At 38.1% G+C, this 23160-nt stretch overlaps 1 protein-coding gene across 2 annotated transcripts in view; it reads left to right on the forward strand.

Annotated features, from left to right (window-relative positions):
• Nucleotides 1–23160, forward strand: part of ANO10 (anoctamin 10) — a 144847-nt gene that overhangs the window by 12646 nt on the left and 109041 nt on the right. For both annotated transcript variants that reach the window (XM_032235659.1, XM_032235658.1), the window contains exons 3-5: nucleotides 2133–2327; nucleotides 2761–2895; nucleotides 21940–22059. In XM_032235659.1, the coding sequence (XP_032091550.1) occupies nucleotides 2133–2327; nucleotides 2761–2895; nucleotides 21940–22059 (450 nt within the window). The remainder of the gene's footprint in view (nucleotides 1–2132; nucleotides 2328–2760; nucleotides 2896–21939; nucleotides 22060–23160) is intronic.

The raw sequence follows: 23160 nt of genomic DNA on the forward strand, positions 1-23160 counted from the left end.
ATAAATACACCTGGAAACATCTACCTACCTACTCTCTCTCCCTCTCTCCCTACCTATCTACTGTATTTCTCTCCCTCTCTCTGTTTCTCTCTCTATCCTTCTACCTATTAACCTACCTATTCTCTTTCTCTCCCTATCTACTGTATCTATCTATCTATCTATCTATCTATCTATCTATCTATCTCTTTCTTTTTTTCTCTCTCTATCCCTCTACCTACCTATCTATCTACTCTTTCTCCCCCTACCTATCTACTGTATTTCTCTCTCTCTCTTTCTCTCTCTCTATCCCTTTATCTACCTACCTACTTATCTAACCACTCTCTCCCTACCTACCTACTGTATTTCTCTCTCTTTCTCTCCCTCTCTATCCCTCTATCTATCTACCTACTTTTTTAATTTGCCTCTTCAAAACCTTGATGCGTCTTATATTCCAGTGCGTCTTATACTCCGAAAAATACAGCAGGTTTTCTCCATGACAATCTATCCCTAACTTGATCTTTCAGGTCCTTCAGTGGTGCACTCAGTGCCATTGTAATGATAATAATGTTATTAAATATATTAAATATAACTGTGTTATTAAACTACATTGATATACAAAATTAAAATAGTAGATTTTTCAAAATTAGTTATAAATATTTTGGTTTATTTACTTTAAAATATTTTGAATGTATATTACAAATAGAGCTATGATCAGTTTTGTTTACTCAGAACAGCTTTGTTTTGAGTGTAAAACATTTTCAAAATCTTTGAAGTTCACTGTTTTATGGATTTCTGTGTTTGAAACAGTTTATATCAAAATGTTTTGCATAAAAGGTTTTGATAGTAAAGATCCTGCTTTTTTATTTATTGGTTGGTTTTATTCTGCTTTCATGTGAGTATCAAAATAGACTAATTTACAATAATACAATACAATACAATACAATAGCAGAGTTGGAAGGGACCTTGGAGGTCTTCTAGTCCACCCCTGCCTAAGCAGGAAACCCTATACCATTTCAGACAAATGGCTATCCAACATCTTCTTAAAGACTTCCAGTGTTGGGACATTCACAACTCCTGGAGGCAAGCTGTTCCACTGATAATTGTTCTAACTGTTAGGAAATTTCTCCTCAGTTCTCCTTGATTAGTTTCCACCCATTGCTTCTTGTTCTACCCTCAAGTGCCTTGGAAAATATTTTGACTCCCTCTTTGTGGCAACCCCTGAGATATTGGAACACTGCTATCATGTCTCTCCTAGTCCTTCTTTTCATTAAACTAAACATACCCAGTTCCCGCAACCGTTCTTCATGTTTTAGTCTCCAGTCCCCTAATCATCTTTATTGTTCTTCTCTGCACTCTTTCTAGAGTCTCCACAACTTTTCTACATCATGGCGACCAAAACTGAATGCAGTATGCATTCAGCATGGCTTTACCAAGGCATTATAAAGTGGTATTAACACTTCACGTGATCTTGATTCTATCCTTTTGTTTATGTAGCCTAGAACTGTGTTGGCTTTTTTGGCAGCTGCTACACACTGCTGGCTCATATTTAAATGGTTGTCCACTAGTACTCCAACATCCCTCTCATAGTTACTACTATTGAGCAAGGTACCACCTATACTGTACCTATGCATTTTGTTTTTCTTGCCTAAATGTAGAACCTTACTCTTTTCACCATTGAATTTCATTTTATTAGATAGTGCCCAATGTTCAAGTTTGTCAAGATCCCTCTGTATCTTAAGCCTGTCTTCTGGAGTGTTGGCTATTCCTGCCAGCTTGGTGTCATCTGCAAATTTGATGAGTTCCCCATTTATTCCCTCATCCAAATCATTGATGAAGATGTTGAATAGTACTGGGCCTAAAACAGAGCCTTGGGGGTACTCCACTGCATACTTCCCTCCATGTAGATGCAGTTCCATTGAGGACTACACGTTGAGTTTACATGTTTATTAATGCTTTATGTATAATTTATGTATAATTTCCTATTAAAATAGGAAATATTATAATTTAATGTTTTCATTGATGTTTTTTTCCCTTCCCTTCTGGATCTACTCATTTCTAACCTTCTCTAATTCAGCACTGCCTTTAATCGAAGAATTTCATGACAGAAGTGACATTACATAGTAATTTACTTCATTTGTTTTCCTTTTTTAAAGGAGCCCAACTTTTAGTTAGACCATTGTTGGAGAAAGGAAAAGAGATTGAAGGAAGCAAGAACATATATCTTGTTGGAGCATCTAATTTAAGGCTACTTCTAGGCGCTGAAACTGTAGGGTTGGTTAAAGAATGTAATGATAACACAATGAGAGCGTTTACATATACATCTAGAAAAAATTTTAAAGATTTTGCAGGTAAAAAAACAGTTAATTGTGAAATCATTTTACGTTTCTTGCTATTTAGGATCACACTATTAACCATTTCAGGATATATTGTTAAATCAATAAGCATAAAGGTACATTTTGCTTAGAATTCCAGCATTCTATTAATTTCTGGTCTTTTGAACTTAGAGTGTAAAATTGAATATTTTGCTTAGGCTTAAGTCTTCTGTGATTATAAAAGTTATTCAGCATTTCTATTAAATATTTTTTAAACATTGTAATCTGTACTTTTAATAAATATACAGTATCTTCCTTAATAATTAACAGCTTTAGGAAAGTGGAGACTCTTCTAATGGGATATTGGAAAGCTTATTTCTGAATATATCATATTACATATAGGATTTTAGAATTGGAACTTGTCAAAATAAGAATCTAGTTTTCAACAATGCATTTCTTTTTTGTTTAGAGGATAATCATGATTTTCTTACAATGGCAGAATGTCAATACATTATCAAACATGAACTTGAAAACTTAAGAGCTAAAAATGAAAAGATGATCCCTGGCTATCCTCAGGCAAAGCTTTATCCAGGAAAGTCAATTAGTGAGTAATTTCTTAATTTTGCATTGCATACGTAATTATATTTAAAAATTAGAATATAAAAATCTTTGACTCTTCATTTAAGAGCATTGCATGATGTTGCGATGGTAAATACTGTCTGCACAACACCCATAGTTCAGTTATTTATTTATTGTTCATCACAGTTAGCCAGATGTTCAGACTGGTGATGGCATTTTAATCTACCTATCAAGTCCTTACCAGTGACCCGGGATAGGCAGATATGGATGTTTGATGGTGCTTGAGATATTGCATGATAGAAGCAGTTTCGAGTTAAGCTACCTTTTGCAATTGACTGATGGAGAATTTGTCAATACCAATGGTGTTCAAGTGGTGCTCCAGTTGTTTTGGGATTGCACCCAAGGTCCTTATTACTATTGATACTATCTTTGCTTGCTTTTGCCACAGTAATTTTCTTTCTTTTTTAAAAAAAGATTTTTATTAACAAACATGTAAAATACACACACACAAAATTTAGACGTGCACCACATTTATACAATACAGTGCGAACAGGAACTTCCTGCCTGCTGAACCCACCACTGGCTGATCCCACCCCTCATCCTCCCCTCCCAGTCACTCCTTGCTTGCCCTGAGAAGGTAAGCGTGATGGCAGGGGATGGAGACTCACTCATATTTCAGAGTGGGAGCGAAGCTCACCTGTACTTGCCTGTTCTTCTACCTCTTGTTGGTGCTGCACACACCTTGGTCACTCAGGAAGACATGCAACTTGCTCTCTGCCCTGAGATACTGTTTCAGCTGCAGCTGACGCTGCTGCCCTTGCCACCTCCCGCTGCTCTCGCAAGCACAGTTAAATTTAGTGTGTTTTACAATGGGAGAGTCGGCGTCCCCTCCTCCTCCTTGAGCCCATTATAATTCGTTACATCAGCTGTAGCTGGGCCAGACCAGTCTCGGGGAGGAGAGCTGCTCAGCCAAACAAGGAAGGATTGGGAGGAGAGGATGAGGGGCAGGGTGAAGCAGTGGTTGGTTCAGCCAACAGAGAGCTACAGCATGCGGATAAAAGAGCTTCATTTTTCTGAGAACCAGAAATGACTCTTGATTTAAATCAATGGTAAAATGCATCCGAAGAAGAAGAAATAACAACATCTGCAAACAACAACAACAACAACCACAACCTGCCTGTTTTCAGAAATGGTTCAAAAGGGAACACACAGACAAACAGACAGACAGACACACACACACACACACACACACACACATGAGAGAGAAAGAGGGAGTGAGAGATGAGAAAGATGAGAGAGAAAGAGGAGAGAGAAAGAGGAGAGAGAAAGAGATGGGGAGAAATAGACACACACACACACTTTTTAAAAAAAGTTTTTATTTTTAAACAGACAGAGACAAACAAAACATAAAACATAAAGCCATCTTCAATTACATACAATTTATTTGAAATCACATATTATCAAATCAAATATATTTGTATACATTGTTACCATTGTACCTTATTTATTTGACTATCACTGTTATTCCTTCATTTTAAACAAGATATTCTAGGTATTGAATTCATTTATATTATAACAATTCATAACATCATCTTAAATCTATCCAATAATAATGTATCTTTATGTTATATTCTGTATCGTTCTATTATTCTTGTATTTATAGCATTCTCTAATATCTTTCATTTACATGTTTTATCTAACTACTGATAGAATAAATCCCATATCTTATAAAATTGTTTACCTTCCTGTTCTCTAATTTCCAATGTCAATTGACTTATTTCTGCACATTCCATTATTTTGTGAATAACTTCCTCCTGCATTGGTATTTTCTCATTTTTCCAATTTTTAGCAAATACAATTCTAGCTGCTATTAACACGTTTACAATCAAATATTTCAATTCTCTATTTATGTTTCCGGTATGATTCCCAATAAAAAGATTTCTGGTTTAAAGTTTATGTGTTTTTGTATCATTTTTTCCAACCACATGTGGATTTTAGTCCAGTATCTTTTAGCTTCAATGCAAGTCCACCACATGTGATAATATGAGCCCGGTATCTGATGACATTTCCAACACTTTTCGATTTATTCTTGAACATTCTTGCTATTCTCGTGGGGATAGGTGCCACCTGTAAAACAACTTATACAAATTTTCTTTATATGCTGTTGACATTGTCATTTTATAATTTTGAGACCACAATTTCTGCCAATTCTCTAAATCAATCCCACATCCAAAATTTTTCCTCCAAGCAATCATAGATTCTTTAACTTGTTCTTCTTCTAACTTATTTATTTTATTTTATTTTATTTATTTTATTAATAATATTTATAGGCTGCCCAATCCCGAGGGACTCCGGGCGGCTTACAAAAAAGAGAAAAAAGAAACAATGAAAAAATAAAAAAATAAAAAAGACAGATTTAAAATCACCACACATACATTCGTTCTGATCGGAGCTGGACCTCAACAGTGAGATCAACAGCCTCAGGCTTGCTGGAATAGCCAGGTTTTAACAGCTTTTCTGAAGGCCATGAGAGTGGGTAAGGTCCAGATCTCGGGGGGTAGCTCATTCCAAAGGGTCGGAGCAGCCACAGAGAAGGCTCTCCTCCGGGGAGCCGCCAGCCGACATTGTCTGGCTGACGGCATCTGAAGGAGGCCCACCCTGTGGGATCTTACCAGCTGCTGGGAGGTATGTGGCAGTAGGCGGTCTCGCAGGTATGCTGGCCCTAAGCCATGTAGGGCTTTAAAGGTAATAACCAACACCTTGAATTACATCCGGAGACCAATAGGTAGCCAGTGCAGCTCGCGGAGGATAGGTGTAACGTGGTTGTACCTAGGTACACCCAGTATCGCTCGCGCGGCTGCATTCTGGACTAGCTGTAGTCTCCGAACACTTTTCAAGGGTAGCCCCATGTAGAACGTGTTGCAGTAATCCAGACTTGAGGTGACTAGGGCGTGAGTGACCGTTTGAAGTGCCTCCCGATCCAAGTAGGGCTGCAATTGATGCACCAGGCGAACCTGGGCAAAGGCCACCTGGTCACAGCTGACAAATGGTGTTCCAGTGTCAGCTGTGAATCCAGGAGGACCCCCAAATTGCAGGCCCTCTCTGAGGGGTGTAGGTTTTCACCCCCCAGGATCAAGGTTGGACTGTCTAGGCTGTCCTTTGGGGGCAACATCCACAGCCACTCAGTCTTGTTGGGATTGAGTATGAGTTTGTTTACCCCCATCCAGATCCTGACAGCTTCCAGGCATCGGCACATCACGTCCGCCGCTACACTGAGCTGGCACGGGGCTGAGAGATACAATTGTGTATCATCTGCATACTGATGGTACTTAATCCCGTGCTGTCGAATGATCTCGCCCAGCGGCTTCATGTAGATGTTAAATAGGAGGGGGGACAAGACCAAACCCTATGGCACACCACATTTAAGGGGCCTAGGGGTCGACCTTTGCCCCCGGACCAACACCGACTGCGACCTGTCAGAGAGGTAAGAGGAGAACCACCGTAAAATGGTGCCTCACTCCCACCTCCTCCAGCCGTCGCAGAAGGCTATCATGGTCGATGGTATCGAAGGCCGCTGAGAGGTCAAGAAGCACCAGGATAGAGGAATGTCCTCTATCCCTGGCCTGCCAGAGATATTGGTCAGTGCGACCAAAGCGGTTTCTGTGCTGTACCCAAGCCTGAAGCCAGACTGAAAGGAGTCTAGATAATCTGCTTCATTCAAGGTCCGTCGGAGTTGAAGCGCCACCACCTTCTCAACAACCTTCCCTAAAAAAGGAAGGTTGGAGACAGGACGATAGTTCTTAAGAATATCTGGGTCCAGAGAATGCTTCTTGAGGAGAGGTCTTATCACCACTTCCTTTAATGGTTGCGGGAAAGACCCCCTCCTGCAAAGATGTGTTCGTAATCATCTGGAGCCAGCCTCGTGTTACCTCTCTGCTGGTCGAAACCAGCCAGGAGGGGCATGGGTCCAGTAAACAGGTGGAGGCACTCATCGCTCGCATGGCCTTGTCCACTTCCTCAGGGGTGACAAACTCGAACTCATCCCAGCAAATCTGACTGAGACTCTCCCTCAGCATTTCAGCTGGTACTGCCCAAGTAGAGTCCAGGTCTGCCCGAATCTGAGTGATTTTATCCGACAGAAACTGAACGAACTCCTCAGCTCTTTCCTGCAGGGGTTCCCCCACCTCCTCACCTTTCAGGAGGGAGCGGCTCACCCTAAACAGGGCGGCTGGGCGAGATTCCGCAGAAGCAATAAGAGCGGAAAAATGTGTACATTTTGCCGCCCGTATCGCCACTAAATAAGTTCTGATATAGGCTCTTAATAGTGCTCGGTCAGATTCGGAGTTACTAGCCCTCCAGGGTCGCTCTAGGTGTCTCTTTTGGCGCTTCATCTCCTGGAGTTCCTCGATGAACCAAGGTGCCCTTGTGGATCCACTGCCACGGAGAGGCCGCAAAGCCACAATCCAATCCAGTGCCTCAGCCACTGCAACATTCCAGGCCGCAACCAAGGACCCTGTCAGATTGTGGACAAGGGAGTCAGGTATCCCTCCAAGCTCCTTCTGAAATCCTTCCAGGTCCATCAGGCGCCTGGGGCGGAACCACTTAATCGGCTCCACCTCCCTGCAATGGGGGAGTAGCATCCTAAAGTCAAGCCTCAGCAAAGAGTGATCTGACCATGACAAGGGTGATGTCTCTATTCCCCTTAATTCAAGATCACGTCTCCACTGCCCTGAGAGAAATACAAGGTCAAGTGTGTGTCCTGCTCTATGAGTTGGACCCTGAACTACTTGGGTCAAGTCCATGGTTGTCATGGAAGCCATGAACTCCTGCGCCCCGTCAGAGTGTTCACCCAGGGATGGCAGGTTAAAGTCCCCCAGTATCATTAGTCTGGGGAACTCCACCGCCAACCCGGCTACCGCCTCTAGGAGCGCAGGCAGGGCTGTTGTGACGCAGCTGGGAGGTAGGTACATCAGGAACAAGCCCAATTGAACCCCTAGGTCCAACTTCAGGAGGAGAGACTCACATGCCACAATCTCTGGGGCAGGGATCCTGCGAGGAGCTAACAACCTTCGGATGATAACTGCTACTCCTCCACCCCTTTTTCTGGTGTCGTGGTTGGTGGAGCACCTGGAACCCATCTGGGCACATTTCTGAGAGAGGGACTCCTCCCTCTTGGCCCAGCCAGGTTTCAGTTATACATGCCAGGTCTGCCTCCTCGTCTAATATTAAGTCCCGGATGAGAGGGGCTTTATTTACCACAGACCTAGCATTTAGCAACAGCAACCTGAGACTAGGGCCCTGATCTCCTTTGCCACCAGGTCCTTGAGTTGAGCCTGAGGGGCCGGAACAAGGAATCGCTGTGATGTAGCAAGTCCTTCTTCCCCGGTAATGGCTAGCCCTACAGCTCCCGTCATATCTGCCCCTCCTGGTCATAACCGAAATGCTCCGACCCTCCCCCATCCCCGTAGACCCCCACCTCTCTCCCATGGCCCCCCATTCTTCCCAGCAGGCCGCACGCACCATTCATTCCAGGACGGGGGGTGAATCTGGGCCCCCATCCACTTCTGTTTCTGCACTCAGTGGAGGGGGCTGCAGGTCGCACACCCGGTCCTATCATATACACTAAGCAGACACTCTCCTCATACACACCCTTAACCTCTAATAAGTATCCATACAGTTTTTTAATCATCTTTTCATCAGTATCTATCAAAATTTTATTTAACTCAGTCATTTTATCATGGAAACCTTCCATTTTAAGATCTTTATCATATCTAGAATGACTTCTAGTGTATGAAAACCAGTTCATTTTTATACTTTGCTGTTCCAGTTCTTGCATAGATTTAAGTTCACCCTTTGCCTTCAATATTTCACCATACCTAACTGTTTATTCCTTTTTGTGTGTTATTGGATATGAAAATGCTTCAATAGCTGATAACCAGACTGGAATTTTTAGATAATGCTGCCTTTTAATCTTCTCCCAATTTAATAGCAAAGCCTCATGTATGTAATATCTTCTAAAATACTCCTGTGTTTTAGTTCCCTTGTACAATAAGAAAGCATGCCATCCCAACAGCAAACCATATCCTTCTACAGTCAATAATCTAGAATTTCTTAATGTTACCCATTCCTTAACCCAAATCAAACTTGTTGTCTGATAATATAATTCCCAGTTAGGTATGCCAAATCCTCCTTTTGTTCTAGCATTTTGTAACAATTTTAATTTTATTCTCACATTTTCCCCCTGCCAAATATAATTTAACACTATTTTGTTTAAATCATCAAAATAATCTTTCCCCAATCTAATTGGAATTGTCTAGAACAAATATAAAATCATAGTATATTCCTCTTGAGTGTTGATATTCTCCCTATTATTGATAGTTGTAAATTTTCCCATTTTGCCAAGTCTGATGCAATCTGTTGTTTGAGTTTATGGTAATTGTTCTCTTTAAGTGTACTACATCTTGCTGTCAAATATATCCCCAAATACTTGACCTTATTCGTGACTTGGATCTTCAACGCTTCTGCCAATTCTTCCTTTTGTTTTAATAACATGTTCTTTGTCAAAATCTTTGTTTTGTCTTTATTTATTTTCAAACCTGCTACTTTTCCATATTCCTCAATTTTTTCTATCAATTTAGGTGCAGTTTCTAGTGGATCCTCTAAGATGAAAACCAGGTCATCTGCAAATGCCTAAAATTTATATTCTTCCTTTTTAATTTTCATTCCTTTTATGTCTTTTTCTTCTCTAATATTTCTATTTAGGACTTCTAATGTTAAGACGAACAACAGAGGCAACAATGGACAACCTTGTCTCGTCCCTTTCTTTATTTCAATAAAGTCTGCCAGTTCTCCATTTATCATTATCTTCGCTGTTTATTTGAGGTATATAGTTTGTATGGCTTGGGTAAATTTCTTACCAAAGTACATCTGTTCCAGCTGTAACAACATAAATCGCCAGTTCACATTGTCAAAGGCTTTTTGTGCTCTAAGAACATCAAAGTCATTTGTTTTTCAGGATATGCCTCATAATATTCCAAAGTGTCCAGAATTATTCTCATATTATCTTTAATTTGTTTCTTTGATAGAAACCCATTTTGATCAGGGTGAATAAAATTGTTTAAATATTTTTGAGTCATTCTGCCATTATTGAAGCAAATATCTTACAGTCTGAGTTTAGCAGAGAAATAGGTCTATAATTCTTAATTTGAAGTGGGCCGGCCACCTCTTTTGGCACAAGTGTAATATATGCTTCTGACCATGATTTGGGTATCCTCATCTTTAACATAACCTCATTCTTAACTTCTAATAATGGAAGACACAACAATTCTTGCAATGTCTTATAAAATTCCACTGGCAGTCTGTCCGGACCGGGAGATTTTCCATTGTTTTATTTTTTAGGTGCTTCAGTTAACTCCATCATTGTTATATTGCCTTCTAGCATCATTTCAGTTTCTTTAGGTATCTGGGGTAGATTCGCTTTCTGTTTAACTTTTCCCTCTTCTATATTCTCTTGTTCATATAATTTTCTATAGTAATCTTGTATATTTTTTTTCTTCTCTTCATTTCCATAACAAATTTGCCTTTGATCATCTATTAATTGTATTATTTTTCTTGATTCTCTCTTTTCAGTTTATACGCTAACCATCTGCCTGGTTTATTTGCATTTTCAAAGTAATTCTGTTTAGCACCTCTAATCTTTTGTGCTAATTCCTCCTTTTCCATTAACCGTATTTTATGTTTGATTGTGTCCATTTTTATTTTAATGTCCTATTTTTGTGGAGATTTCTGTAACTCTTTTTCAAATCTCTTATAGTCATCGTCTTGTATTTAAAGGCTTTTCTTTTCTTTGTATTTCATTTCCTTGTATAGTCTATAATCAAGCCTCTGGCATAGGCTTTCATTGTATCCCAAGGATTCTGCATTGATGTGTCTTCTTTTCTGTTTTCTTTGAAGTACAACACCAGTTCTTTCTCTGTTTTCTGTACAAAGTCCTTTTCTTTTAATATAGTATTATTTAGCATCCGTCTAGATCTTCTCCTTTGTCCTTTCCATTTGATTGTCATTGGATTGTGGTCCGCCCAAGTGCTTGTTTCTATGTCAATTTCCTATATGTTACAAATAAATTCCGTTGAAATCCATATCATATCTATTCTGGACCATGATGAATGTCTATTTGAGTAGAAGGTATATTGTCTATTTGTGGGATTTCTTTCTCTCCATGCATCTTTTAAATCTCATCAGTAATTTTAAAAAACAATTTTGGAAGAGTCTTTCTATTTAGTTTTGTTGTTTTTGTGTTTTATTGTCCATATTTTGATCTACAATTCCATTAAAATCTCGCATCATACAAATATTGACGTAATCAAGTTCAATTATTTTCATGTGTAGTTTTCTATAAAATTCACCTTGGTTGTCATTAGGAGCGTAAATTGCAAATCTATCGAAAATTGGCACAGGGAGGAAGTCAGCATCCCAGCCCTCTCTAGCGACCACTAGCCTTTTGAACCAAAGATCCTCTGAGGATATGCTCCAGAGAGAAAGATCTAATTCAACCAAGGAGTTTCAGATGATATTACAGGTTATGCAAGAGACAATAGCTAAAAACTACGAATTGAAAAAGGATATCAGAGAAATAAGAAATGATACTATAGCAATAGCAATAGCAGTTAGACTTATATACCGCTTCATAGGGCTTTCAGCCCTCTCTAAGCGGTTTACAGAGTCAGCATATTGCCCCCAACAACAATCCGGGTTCTCATTTTACCCACCTCGGAAGGATGGAAGGCTGAGTCAACCCTGAGCTGGTGAGATTTGAACAGCCGAACTGCAGAACTGCAGTCAGCTGAAGTAGCCTGCAGTGCTGCATTTAACCACTGCGCCACCTCGGCTCTCTCACTGGAGAACTAAAGGAGAGGATGCAGAAGATGTATGATAAATTTGAAAAGTTCCAGGAACAGATTAATAAAAACGAACAAAGAATAAATATAATAGAAGGAAGTATGGAGAAGGAGGTGGAAAAAATGGAGGACCTGAGTTCTAAATTGATTCAGGCAAACAAAGAACTTGAGTTAACGGTCCTCGCATTAGAATTGAAGAAAGCAGTTCAATTTCTACGGTTTCAGAATATAAAGGAACAAAAAGGCGAGGATTTATCAGATGTGATGGCAGACCTTATGGCAAAGGCTTTGGGAATAGGAAAGGATGAGATGGCAAGTGAGATCAATGAGACATATAGAATCCAGACAAACTATGCAAAAAAAAACAATCTCCTGAGGGAAGTCCATGTAAAGTTCATTAAAAAATCAATACACAACAAGGTGCTGAATAGAACAAGAGACGATCCGATTGTACACAATCAATGACAACTAACAGTCTTAAAACAGGTACCGAGGAGAATCAGAGAAGAAGGCCCTATCAATTTTTAACACCTGTGCTGAATAAATACGAACTTAACTTCAGATGGTTGATGCCAGAGGGCATACTGGTAACTTGGAGAGATAGAAGATTCAGAATAGACACGGTGGAACAAGTGGAAAATTTCTACAATAATCTTGAAGGGCAGGAGGATGAGGAAGACGAAGGAGAACAGTTGGGAGCAAAGATGCAAGGACTGAGGGCACAGATAAGAAGAGAAAAGAAACTAGTGGACACAAGAAAGGAGAAAGAAGTTTTAGAGAGAAAAAGGAGAAGAATCAAAAGAAGTGAGAGAGATAAGGGCAACAAGAAGCACACAACCTAAATACACATAGAATCATGTTGGGAGAAATTAAGATTCTATCATTGAATATCAATGGTCTAAACTTGCCCCAGAAAAGGAAAACAACCTTAATAAACTAAAACGTTTGAATTACGATATAATTGCAATGTAAGAGGTCCACATAACTAAATGACAGATCCAGATCTTGGAATATCCTAGATTGGGTAAACTTTACACGGCATTAGCTTATCAAAAGAAAAGAGGAATAGCATTATATGTTAAAGACACGATTCAGACTAAACTAATTTATCATCATGAGGAAGAGAGAATATTAATTGTAGAAATAATGTTACACCAAAAAAATATGTCACTGGTTGTAATATATGCACCTAATGAAGGTCAGGAAATTTTTTATTATAGATTACATAGCATTATTTGAGAGATGGGAAATGAAAATATCTATTTAATGGGTGATTTCAATGCTATAGTTGACCAGAAATGGGACTATAAAAGTGGAAAGAAGAGAAAAGGAACTAGGAGAATTTTGCCCAGATCATTCTTCCAAATGGCCAAAGAATTAAATATCTATGATATATGGTGAGAAAGATGTCCAGAGGGAAAGCAATATACCTTCCACTTATTTGAATACACATGAATCCTGATCAAGGTAGATATGGTTTGGATATCAATGGAGCTAATTTCGGAAGTGAGTGAGATAGACATAGAACCCAATTTATGGGCCGACCCCAATCCCATGAGGATTATATGGAAAAAAAACAAAAGAGCGGTTATCGTTGATTATTCAATAGAACAATCCTAAAGGTTCAGGAATATGTTAAAAGAGTTAATCAGGAATTGAGATTTTTCTTCAAAGAAAACTCGCTAGGAGACACATCCATACAAAACCTATGGGATACAACTAAGGCATTTATAAGAGGGGTCACGATATCGGCTACAGCTAGGAAGAAAAAAATTGAGAATCAAAAAATAAGAGAGTTCAAAGAAAGGTATAGAAATTTAGAGAGTGAACTTCAAAAGAAACCAAAAATAGAAGTATAAAAGCAAGTATGGAATTGATTAAACATGAATTGGCTATATTTGAAAAGCAAAATTGGCACAGTCTATAAAAAAAGCAAAACATTCTTTGAGAATGCAAACAAACTGGGGCGGTGGCTATCCTATAGGCTAAGGAAGCAGAAGCAAGAGAATTGGATCAATAAATTACAAGATGAAAAAGCCGAGATCTGCTATAAACTAGAGGGGAAAAAAGGATTACCCAAGAGTTCTATGAACAATTATATAGAGAAAACCGAGACTATACAAAGGAAGTAATACTACAATATCTGGAAGAGTCAGATCTGCCAAAGATACCAGAGGAAATAAAAGATATGCTCAATGAAGAAATTAAAACATCAGAGATAATTGAGGTCATACAAAAACAAAAAAATAATAAAGCTGTAGGGCCGGATTGACTGCCAGCAGAAATACATAAATAATTCCAGGATATGCTTGTTCCAACACTGTTGGAAGTTTATAATGCTGTGTTGAAAGAGGCGAAGATACCGTTATCATGGACGGAGGCTAACATTGTATTATTACCTAAGGTGGACACAGATCAGATGTTTATACAAAATTACAGACCAATATCACTGCTAAATGCAGATTACAAGATTTTTGCTCTGATAATAGCAGAACGTTTGAAAAAATTCCTTACATTGTTCATCCACACAGATCAAAATGGATTCCTCCTCAGAAGACAAATTAAAAACAATATGAGAATTATGCTGGACATTCTCGAATATTATGAAAAACAGGTTGCACTATTTTTTCTCGATGCCCAAAAGGCATTTAATAATGTGAACTGAGAATTTTTGCATCAACAATTGGAACACATGGAATTTGAGGATAAATTTATAAACACAATTAGAACAATATATACAAATCAAAAAGCCAAAGTAATAGTTAATGGTGAATTAACACAAAGTATAGCAATTCAGAAAGATACAAGACAAGGTTGTCCTTTATCCCCGTTGCTATTTATATTAACCTTAGAAGTTCTAGCTAGGAATGTATGTAAAGAGGAATAGATAAAGGGATTAGGAATCAAAAAGGAACAATTTAAGATACAGGCTTTTGCGGATAATCTAATTTTCGTGTTAGAGGTTTCAAAAAGTCTGGTATGAAACTCGTTGAGGAATTGACAGTATGAGAAAGTAACGGTTTAAAGATAAATATGACAAAAACTAAAATGCTGGTTAAAAATATGACATCCAAATTGAAAGAGCAGTTAACGAAGAAATTGGGTATCCAAACTGTCAAAAAAATCAAATATCTAGCTAGGTATACATTTATCTGGAAGGTGTGTGTTCATCAAAGAAGACAACTAACTTGATCAATAAAACCAAGAAAGACTTAGAAAGGTGGAAAAACCTACAATTATCCCTGATGGGTAGGATTGCAGTCATAAAAATGAATGTATTACCAAAATTTCTTTTCCTATTTCAGAATAATCCCATTAAATTAGAAAAAGGTTTTTTTAAGGATTTGAATCCACTGGTTTTGAAATTTATTTGGAAGGGAAGAAAACCAAGAATAAAACTCAAAGCTATGCAAGACACTAAGGAAAAAGGAGGATTTGGCGTACCAGATTGGGAACTTTATTATACTGCAGCCAACCTAACATGGTTAAAAGAATGGATAATGTTGAGAAATAAAAGATTACTCAAATTGGAAGGTCATAACCTCCAAGCAGGATGTCATGTCTTCTTTTGGTATGAAAAAAGATCTGCACACAAACATTTCAATAGACACTACATCAGACAGTCCCTGTTATTAATATCAAACAAAATTAAACACGACCACTATACCAAAACATCCATTTGGTTATCTACAATGGAAGCATATATACACTCAACTTTAATTAACATGGAAAATATAGTTACATATAAAGAGTTATTGATCAGACAGGGGGAGATTAAAACTAGATTAGAATTGGCATCACAAGGTGTACAAGTAGAATGGTGGTCCTATTTACAGATACAATCAAGGTTTGCACAGGATAGGAAGAAGGAAGGTATTCCCAAAGATTACACAATATTAGATAAACTTTTGATACAGACAGAAAACAGGTTGATCAAAGTGTTGTATAGATTTTTGTTAGAACATAAGCTAGAGGAGGAACATGTCAAAGAAACTATGGTCGCCTGTGCGAAAAATTTCGGTTATAATGTAAAATTGGCTAAGTGGGAAAAACTTTGGATACTTAATCAGAAACTTACAATGGCTACGGCGTATGAAGAAAATCTTTATAAGATGTTCTACAGATGGCATCCCCCCCCCCAGCACGGTTCTCCAAAAAGTTTAAAAATCTGGCCCCAAATTGTTAGAAGTGTAAAATAACAACAGACACTTTCTATCATATGTGGTGGACATGCAATGAGACAAAAAATATTGGAAAATGATTCAATCGTGGCTAGAAAAAATGGTGGGAGATCAAATTTTGTTTAAACCAGAAATGTTTCTCCTAGGTATAATACCGGAGGGGTTTAAGAAAGATACACTTTAATTAATTATACATGTACTAACTGTGGCGTGCATAACCTATGCACAATATTGGAAAAAAGAGAATACACCATCAGAGCTAAATAAAATCAGAAAAAAGTTGGCCTGTCCGGAAGCAGATAGGCTCATTCTTGAACTTAAAAATAAAGGGGAATCAGAGTATTTTGAAGTCTGGAACAGATTTTATAATTGGTAAAAGACAAGTTGACAAGACTGGAACAAACTGTATATATTGTGATTGGATAGAAGGATAAACAATGTATTAAGTAGGCTAATATTTAATGGTTGAGACTAGTTGTATATAATGTGAATGTATGGTCACTTCAATCTGTGTAGATTTGTTCTGCTGGAATTGTATCTTTAATATACAAAATCACTCCTCTTTTCTTACATCTTTCAGATTATGTCCAATTTCTCTAATTTATGAAATGTTTTCCTTTTAATAGCTGAATTAAGTTCAATTTATATTAATTGTAATCATTTTTTTCTCTTCCATATTTATACTTTATAAGAAGGATTTACTGATCTTGTAGATCTCTGTTTCGTTTTCTAAGGTCAATGCCACCTACCGCACCTTCTTCTTTCTCAGTCACAACTTTGCACTCCTCTTGAAGTTCAATTAGTGATTTTTCTTTTCCTGTCTCCTCATCTTTCCCTCTCAGATGTTCTGCATAGAATAGTTCTGCTTTTTCAGATGAATCTATTCTGTATCTTTGTCCTTGCTATACAAACATAAGACCTTCTAGTATCAGCCACCTATAATTAACAACTTTTTACAGTAAAATTTTAGTCAAAAATTGGTATTCTCTTCTCATTTCTCTCACTCTTCTTGGTACTTGTTTCAAAACCACAATCTCCTTAATCTTTATATTCCAGTCTTTTGTCTCTTGCCTTCTGTAATATTTGTGTCTTAATTGTTTTCTTAATAAATCTTATATGAACTTCTCTTGGGAGATTGTTTCTCGCTGCATATCTTGTATAGATTCAAAGCACCTTGTCTATGCCGTCCATCAACTTCTCTTTGGTTATCTCCAAGACGTCTGCCAGAGTTTGTATCATTATTTCTGCCAGATTTTCTCCTTTTTCTTTTTCTACGTTTTGAAATCTAAGATAAAATTCTGATCTATCAATCTGCCATCCCAGTATTCCATTGTTATCTTTTTCAACCACACTCAATCTGCTATCAATAACTCCAATTTTCTTGTCTCTGCTCATCTTTTTCTTCAATTTGTTTGAAGTCTATCTTCATATTTCATCATCATTTGGTGAATGTTCTCAATTTTTTCATGTTTTCCCTGGTTTTTTGTTCGATGTTCTCTGTTCTTTGATCTGTATTCTCTATTCTCCTTTCAATGTTCTTTATTTTCTTTTCTATATTCTCTGTTCTTACTTGTATTTTTTGTATTCCTTGCATAATGATCTGCAGTGTCACTTCCTTGACTTTGTCCTGTTGCAACATTGTGTGTATTGATCTTTGTCTTCCAGATGATGAAGAAGAGGAAATTGGTATTGCAGAGACAACAGCTGTTGTCTTTTTACTCATTTCAAAACAGTTGATTTACTGTATGGTTCAGGTTCTTCTATACTTTAATCCACTTATATGGAGGACAGTTATAATCCCAAGTGGCCCTAAAATAAGAAAAAAGGAATGGAAAAAAGGAAAAAAGAAAAAAAAGAAAAAAATCTTCAGACTTGTTTGCCCTAATCCAATTGGTTCCAGTTATTTTAAAAAAAGGAAAAGACAGATCAATCACAAAAATAAATAAATAAAAGGAACAAAAATAAAAGTCTTCAAGTTCTTTTTTACCTTAGTCCAATTCAGTGGAATAAAATAACAAAATCCAGCAGGGAAAAAATATATGTCTATGTATGCATCCCTAAAAATAGACAAGAAAAACAGAAAGGAAGCACACCTTCTTTTAGAAAAGGGAAAAGGAAAGGAAAACCAAACTTCTTCTGCTGAAGGCCTCAGACCAGCTGGCAATAGCTAAGTGAGGAGGAGAGTAAGGGAGAAAAGAGAGAGAGAGAGAGAATGGGGGAAGAGAAACACTGCCATTATAAAATCCAATGTTCTTATGTTAAGTTCCAAACAAAATGAGCAAGTTTTCTTTTCAAGGTCACAACAATCTTCTTTCTTTAAACTCCAAATTTTCTTTCAAGCCCGAACTCCATGCACTGATAGTATCCCAGAAGAGCACCTGTATAAACAATCCTTCATGCTCATCCCACTATCATTTCATAAACATGCTCAAAGACCTTGAATTTTCTTACCTTTTCTCTAAACACTTATATAAGAAAAAGAAAACAATGTTTCCAAGCCTCTAGGTGACAGTGTTATTTAATCTCTTCCACTTTCCCTTACTTTCCTTATACTCAAAAAAAGAAGAGGAAAAGAGATTCAAAAAGGAAATACAATTAAAGCATTGAAAAGAAAATAAGAAAGGGGGGGAGTCTTAGACAGTTAAAAATAATTATGCAAATATTTAAGAAAGAAAAGGAAAAAAAATAGTCCAGTTTAAAAAGTAAAAGATGTTTGTAAAAATCCACCCAAATTCCAACAATAAAAAGGAAGGGGGAAAAAACACTCAACTTGACTCTGGCTTAATCTCATCACTTAACCTCTTCAGTCTTCAATTTTAATTTGACTTCTAATTTTTTAGGGTGTTCTCTTCAATAATAATGATGAAAAGTCCTTTCACCAGATCTACACACTTTCCCTCCTGCTCTTTCTTCCGTACCGAAGCTCTCCCTGACTTCAGTAGCTTTAATGGCTGCCTCGCAGCTCCGGAAAAAAAGTGTTCTCCTGGATCAACCAGGGACTTTGTGATGTCCCTGGGATCAGCAGCTTGTGCCTTTCTCTGTCACTGTCTCTGGGACGGTTTAGGTCCAAAAGGACTGTCCAGCGGCAGAGATATCAATAGCGATCTTGGAGCTACATGCTGATGTTGTACTGCCGTGACATCAGCTCTGCCCCTCTCAACATACACACACCTCTTTCCCCACAGAAAAGAGCTACAAAACCTAGGTAGACATGACTGGGATTTGTGTGACTGGGTGGGAGTGGGTGATGTTGAGTTGGCCACGCATACCCAGGTTTTGTGGTTTTCTGTGTTTTCTGTGGGTAATGGTCCAAATGTCTCTGAGCATTTAATTTTGGAGCCCCCCAGTCTAGTGGTTAAGGACCAGACTAGAAAGTGGGAGACATGAACTCTACTCCTGCCTCACTCATGTAAGCTAGTTGGGTTACCTTGGGTTATTTTTTTCCAGTCCAGCTCTTATCACTGGGTTGTTGTGGGAAAAATGGTAACAGTATAGTATAACAGTATAAATGTATATTCATTCTGCTTCCCTGTATTTCATTGATAGTATTGGTGCCTTTTTCTGTTTTTGATGAAATGATAAAAGTCATTTGATTTTTGAATAAAATAGCATCATGTGAGAAACTTTTAAAAATATTAAACATACAACTTTAAATGCTTGTAGATCTCATTTTGTGAGCTAGTCAGTCATAATAAAGAAGTTTCAAATTTAAATTTAGAGAGGAAATGTAGTACAGATAATTGTCAACATATAACCATTTGTTTAGCGACCATTCAGAGTTATAACAGCATTGAAAAAATGATTTACAACCAGTCCTCATGCATATGGCAATCAAGATGTCCCTATGATCACATTATCAAAATTTGTATTCTTGGCAGCTAGCATGTATTTATGATGGTTGTAGCTTCTTGGTATCATGTGATCACTACTTGCAACCTTCTCAGTTGGCTTCTGAAAGTGTCAAAGTGGGAAGTCATTTGCTTAATGACTCCATGAATCATTGAAGAACTGCAGTGATTCACTTAACAACCATAGCAAAACATGTAAAATTGGGTGCAAATTACTTAATATTCTTGCTTAGCAAAGGAAATTTTAATTCCAACTGTGATTGTAAATTGAGGGCTAATTATATACAATATAAGAACTGACTTGTCAATATTGATAGCATTATCATGCATGACATTTTGGATGCAATTCTAAAATATTATGGTTTCTTTAGAATCATAGAATTGGAAGAAATCATTTAAGCGATCTATCCCCTACACTCCATTTAATGCAAGAATTCAAATTAAAACAGTCCTGACTAATAGCTATACCATCTTGTCTGAAGACATTCAGGGAAAGGGAAGTTCTTCCCCACTCTAATTACTGTATATACTCGAGTATAAGCCTAGTTTTTCAGCCCACTTTTTGGGCTGAAAAAAGCCGCCTCGGCTTATACTCGAGTCAGTGAAAAATTTGCCCGAAATGGAGGAGAAAAAGGGGCGGGGCCATGCCGCTGGGTGACACTCGTGAATGGCCCAGTGCCCCTGTGAGTTTCCCCTCCCTCTGTGTCAGTTTGCCACGCAGCGCGCACCGCACCATCCCCCCTCCTCACGTTCTAATGTAATGCAGGGCTGTCTTACGATTCCCCTTCCTCCCCCTCCTGCCGCTCTGCAACGATGTCCCACCTCCTCCTTGTTATGGCAAGCAGCCACATAGCGATGTCCCACCTCCTCTGGTACAGTGATCCAATGGTAGGAATCACTGTGCCGTGTGTCATAGGAGGCGGGACATCGCTCCCGCGGCTGCACGGGACATCATCATCACAGTGGGACATCAGCATCATGAGGTGAGTGAAGTATTTCATTGAATACACCGCTAGTTTACTGTTTTTCTTTGAAATAAATATTCAAAAACATTATTGGTATCTATTTTTATTTTTGAAATTTACCGGTAGCTGCTGCATTTCCCACCCTAGGCTTATACTCGAGTCAATAACTTTTCCAGTTTTTTGTGGTAAAATTAGGTGCCTCGGCTTATATTCGGGTCGGCCTATACTCGAGTATATACGGTACTGTACTAAATGCTTAATGCCATGTTAAGATTATGTGGTAGAATATAGTTGTCAGATTTCTATTGGGATATTGGCATTCTAATAGGAGAGGGGACGATTGGAGGTATCACTATATGAAGTTTCTGTTTCCTGCACTGCTGTACTGTGGGAGGGGTTTTGTTTGCACTGCTTTAAATAGCTGTTTTTAAGTGTGGCGATTTAGTTCTGCCTAAACCTCTTGCTATCACAAGCCTTTCAATAAAAGTTGCTTTTGGAACAACTTCAGTTTCAAGAGTCCTGCTTTCTTGCAAAAATTTGGATAGGCAAGATCTTACAATAGTCTAGATTCTCCGGAAGGATTGTGTTCTGGAGAAGCAAAAGGGAATGTTAGATAGTTTGTGTGGAGGAGTTAAAATTACTTCTCCCTAGGAGTTCTCAGACTATATATTGGGGTAAGTGATCTGCTTTGGTTTGGCAAGATTTCTAACTCTAGATGAGGATCATAAACAAAACTGCTTAGAAGAATTTAAATGTGTCTGAGTAGGTTTTTGGAGCATGACAGACTACTACTGGAATGGACAATATTGGGCTTCAGGATTTAGTGACTGTAGTGTAGAGAACCGTTTTCCTAACATTTCACTGACAATTGTGGCTGGCATTTTCAGATGCAAAGTGAGGCAATTAAATGGACTGAGTGAATTGTCTTTATAGCCACATGTCTAATACCTGATTGGCCTTTCTGAACTATACAGAGAATAGAGTGGTGAGGGTTCTAGATTACAATCACTAAACCCCGAAGAACAACACGGACTAACAGATACCAACTGTGAAAGTCTACATCTGTATATTTACTAGTGGAATGTTTGATGATATATGTAGTCTTATATGAGATTGAGAAAATGGGCTTTGATTATAAATAAGATATCATAACTTAACAACTTCTTTATTTATTTCAGTGCGAAGGCTAACAACTAATGGCATTCTACTTCAGGTTTTTCCGCTTCATGACCCAGACCATTTAAAAAAACTTGGGCAGATATGGTATGAACAACTGAAAATTAGATACCAACCTTTAGGTAAGTTGACATTACTGATTCTGAAAAAGAACAGACTCAGATTTGCATAGATTATGTAATTATTAGAGGCTTCAGATTCACAAAATATAAGACTTACGTTAAATGCAAATTCAAGACCATATGCTGCCTGTGTGCAAGAAGCAATATCAGAGAATACTGGTTTATTTGATTTGATTTTTTTTATACAACACATGGATATAGGTATATTCTTCTGCATTTTTAGTGTAATGAACTACCATATTTTTCGGAGTATAAGGTGCTCCAAGGTATAAGACGCACCTTAGTTTTTTTGGAGGAAGAAGAAAAAAAATTCTGCCTCTGCCTACCAGCATCCATGGTATTCAGCTGACACATGGTAACAAGGTCAGCCAATGAGGGCATTGCAACTAAGTCAGCCAATGGGGGCTATTTGGACTCTGAAATTTGCTGTGTGAACAACAAAGAGACAGGAAGGAGCTTGGCTTAGCCAAGAACTGAAAGTGAAACTGCTTGTGTTTTGCTTGTATTTACTGCTACCTTGGATAACCTGCTTTTGGTAATGTATTGTATATTATTATTATTTTGAATCCTGCTGAATCAGTTACATGTGTGCTTTCTGAATGTGATTACTGCTGCAAACTCTGACCAGCCAGGTCAGCTTCAGCACTTATTGCAGCCTGATTCAGCACAGCTGATTGGCGGGTGGATCGGACTGCCGGAATACCCCCAATCAGCTGTTCCAGGCTGCAGGTTTGCCACAGACCATCTCCATGCCTCACATTTTTGGCCTCTGGTGGGGGTGGATGGAGCTACATTTGATGTATAAGATGCACCCAAATTTTCACCCTCTTTTTTGGGGGGGGGAGTTGCGTCTTATATTGTGAAAATACGGTAATACAAAATGGATTGCATATTCACAGAGGGAAATCAAGGATTTTTTGCTACAAATATTAAATAGTGAGAAAATGTTTGAAATTGTATATACTTAATAATTGAGATACATACCAGAGACAGAGCAGTATGACTTTAGCAATAGCAATAGCAGTTAGACTTATATACCGCTTCATAGGGCTTTCAGCCCTCTCTAAGCAGTTTACAGAGTTGGCATATTGCCCCCACAAT

Source organism: Thamnophis elegans, chromosome Z (genome assembly GCF_009769535.1).
Source record: "Thamnophis elegans isolate rThaEle1 chromosome Z, rThaEle1.pri, whole genome shotgun sequence".
Taxonomy (NCBI): Eukaryota; Metazoa; Chordata; class Lepidosauria; order Squamata; family Colubridae; genus Thamnophis; species Thamnophis elegans.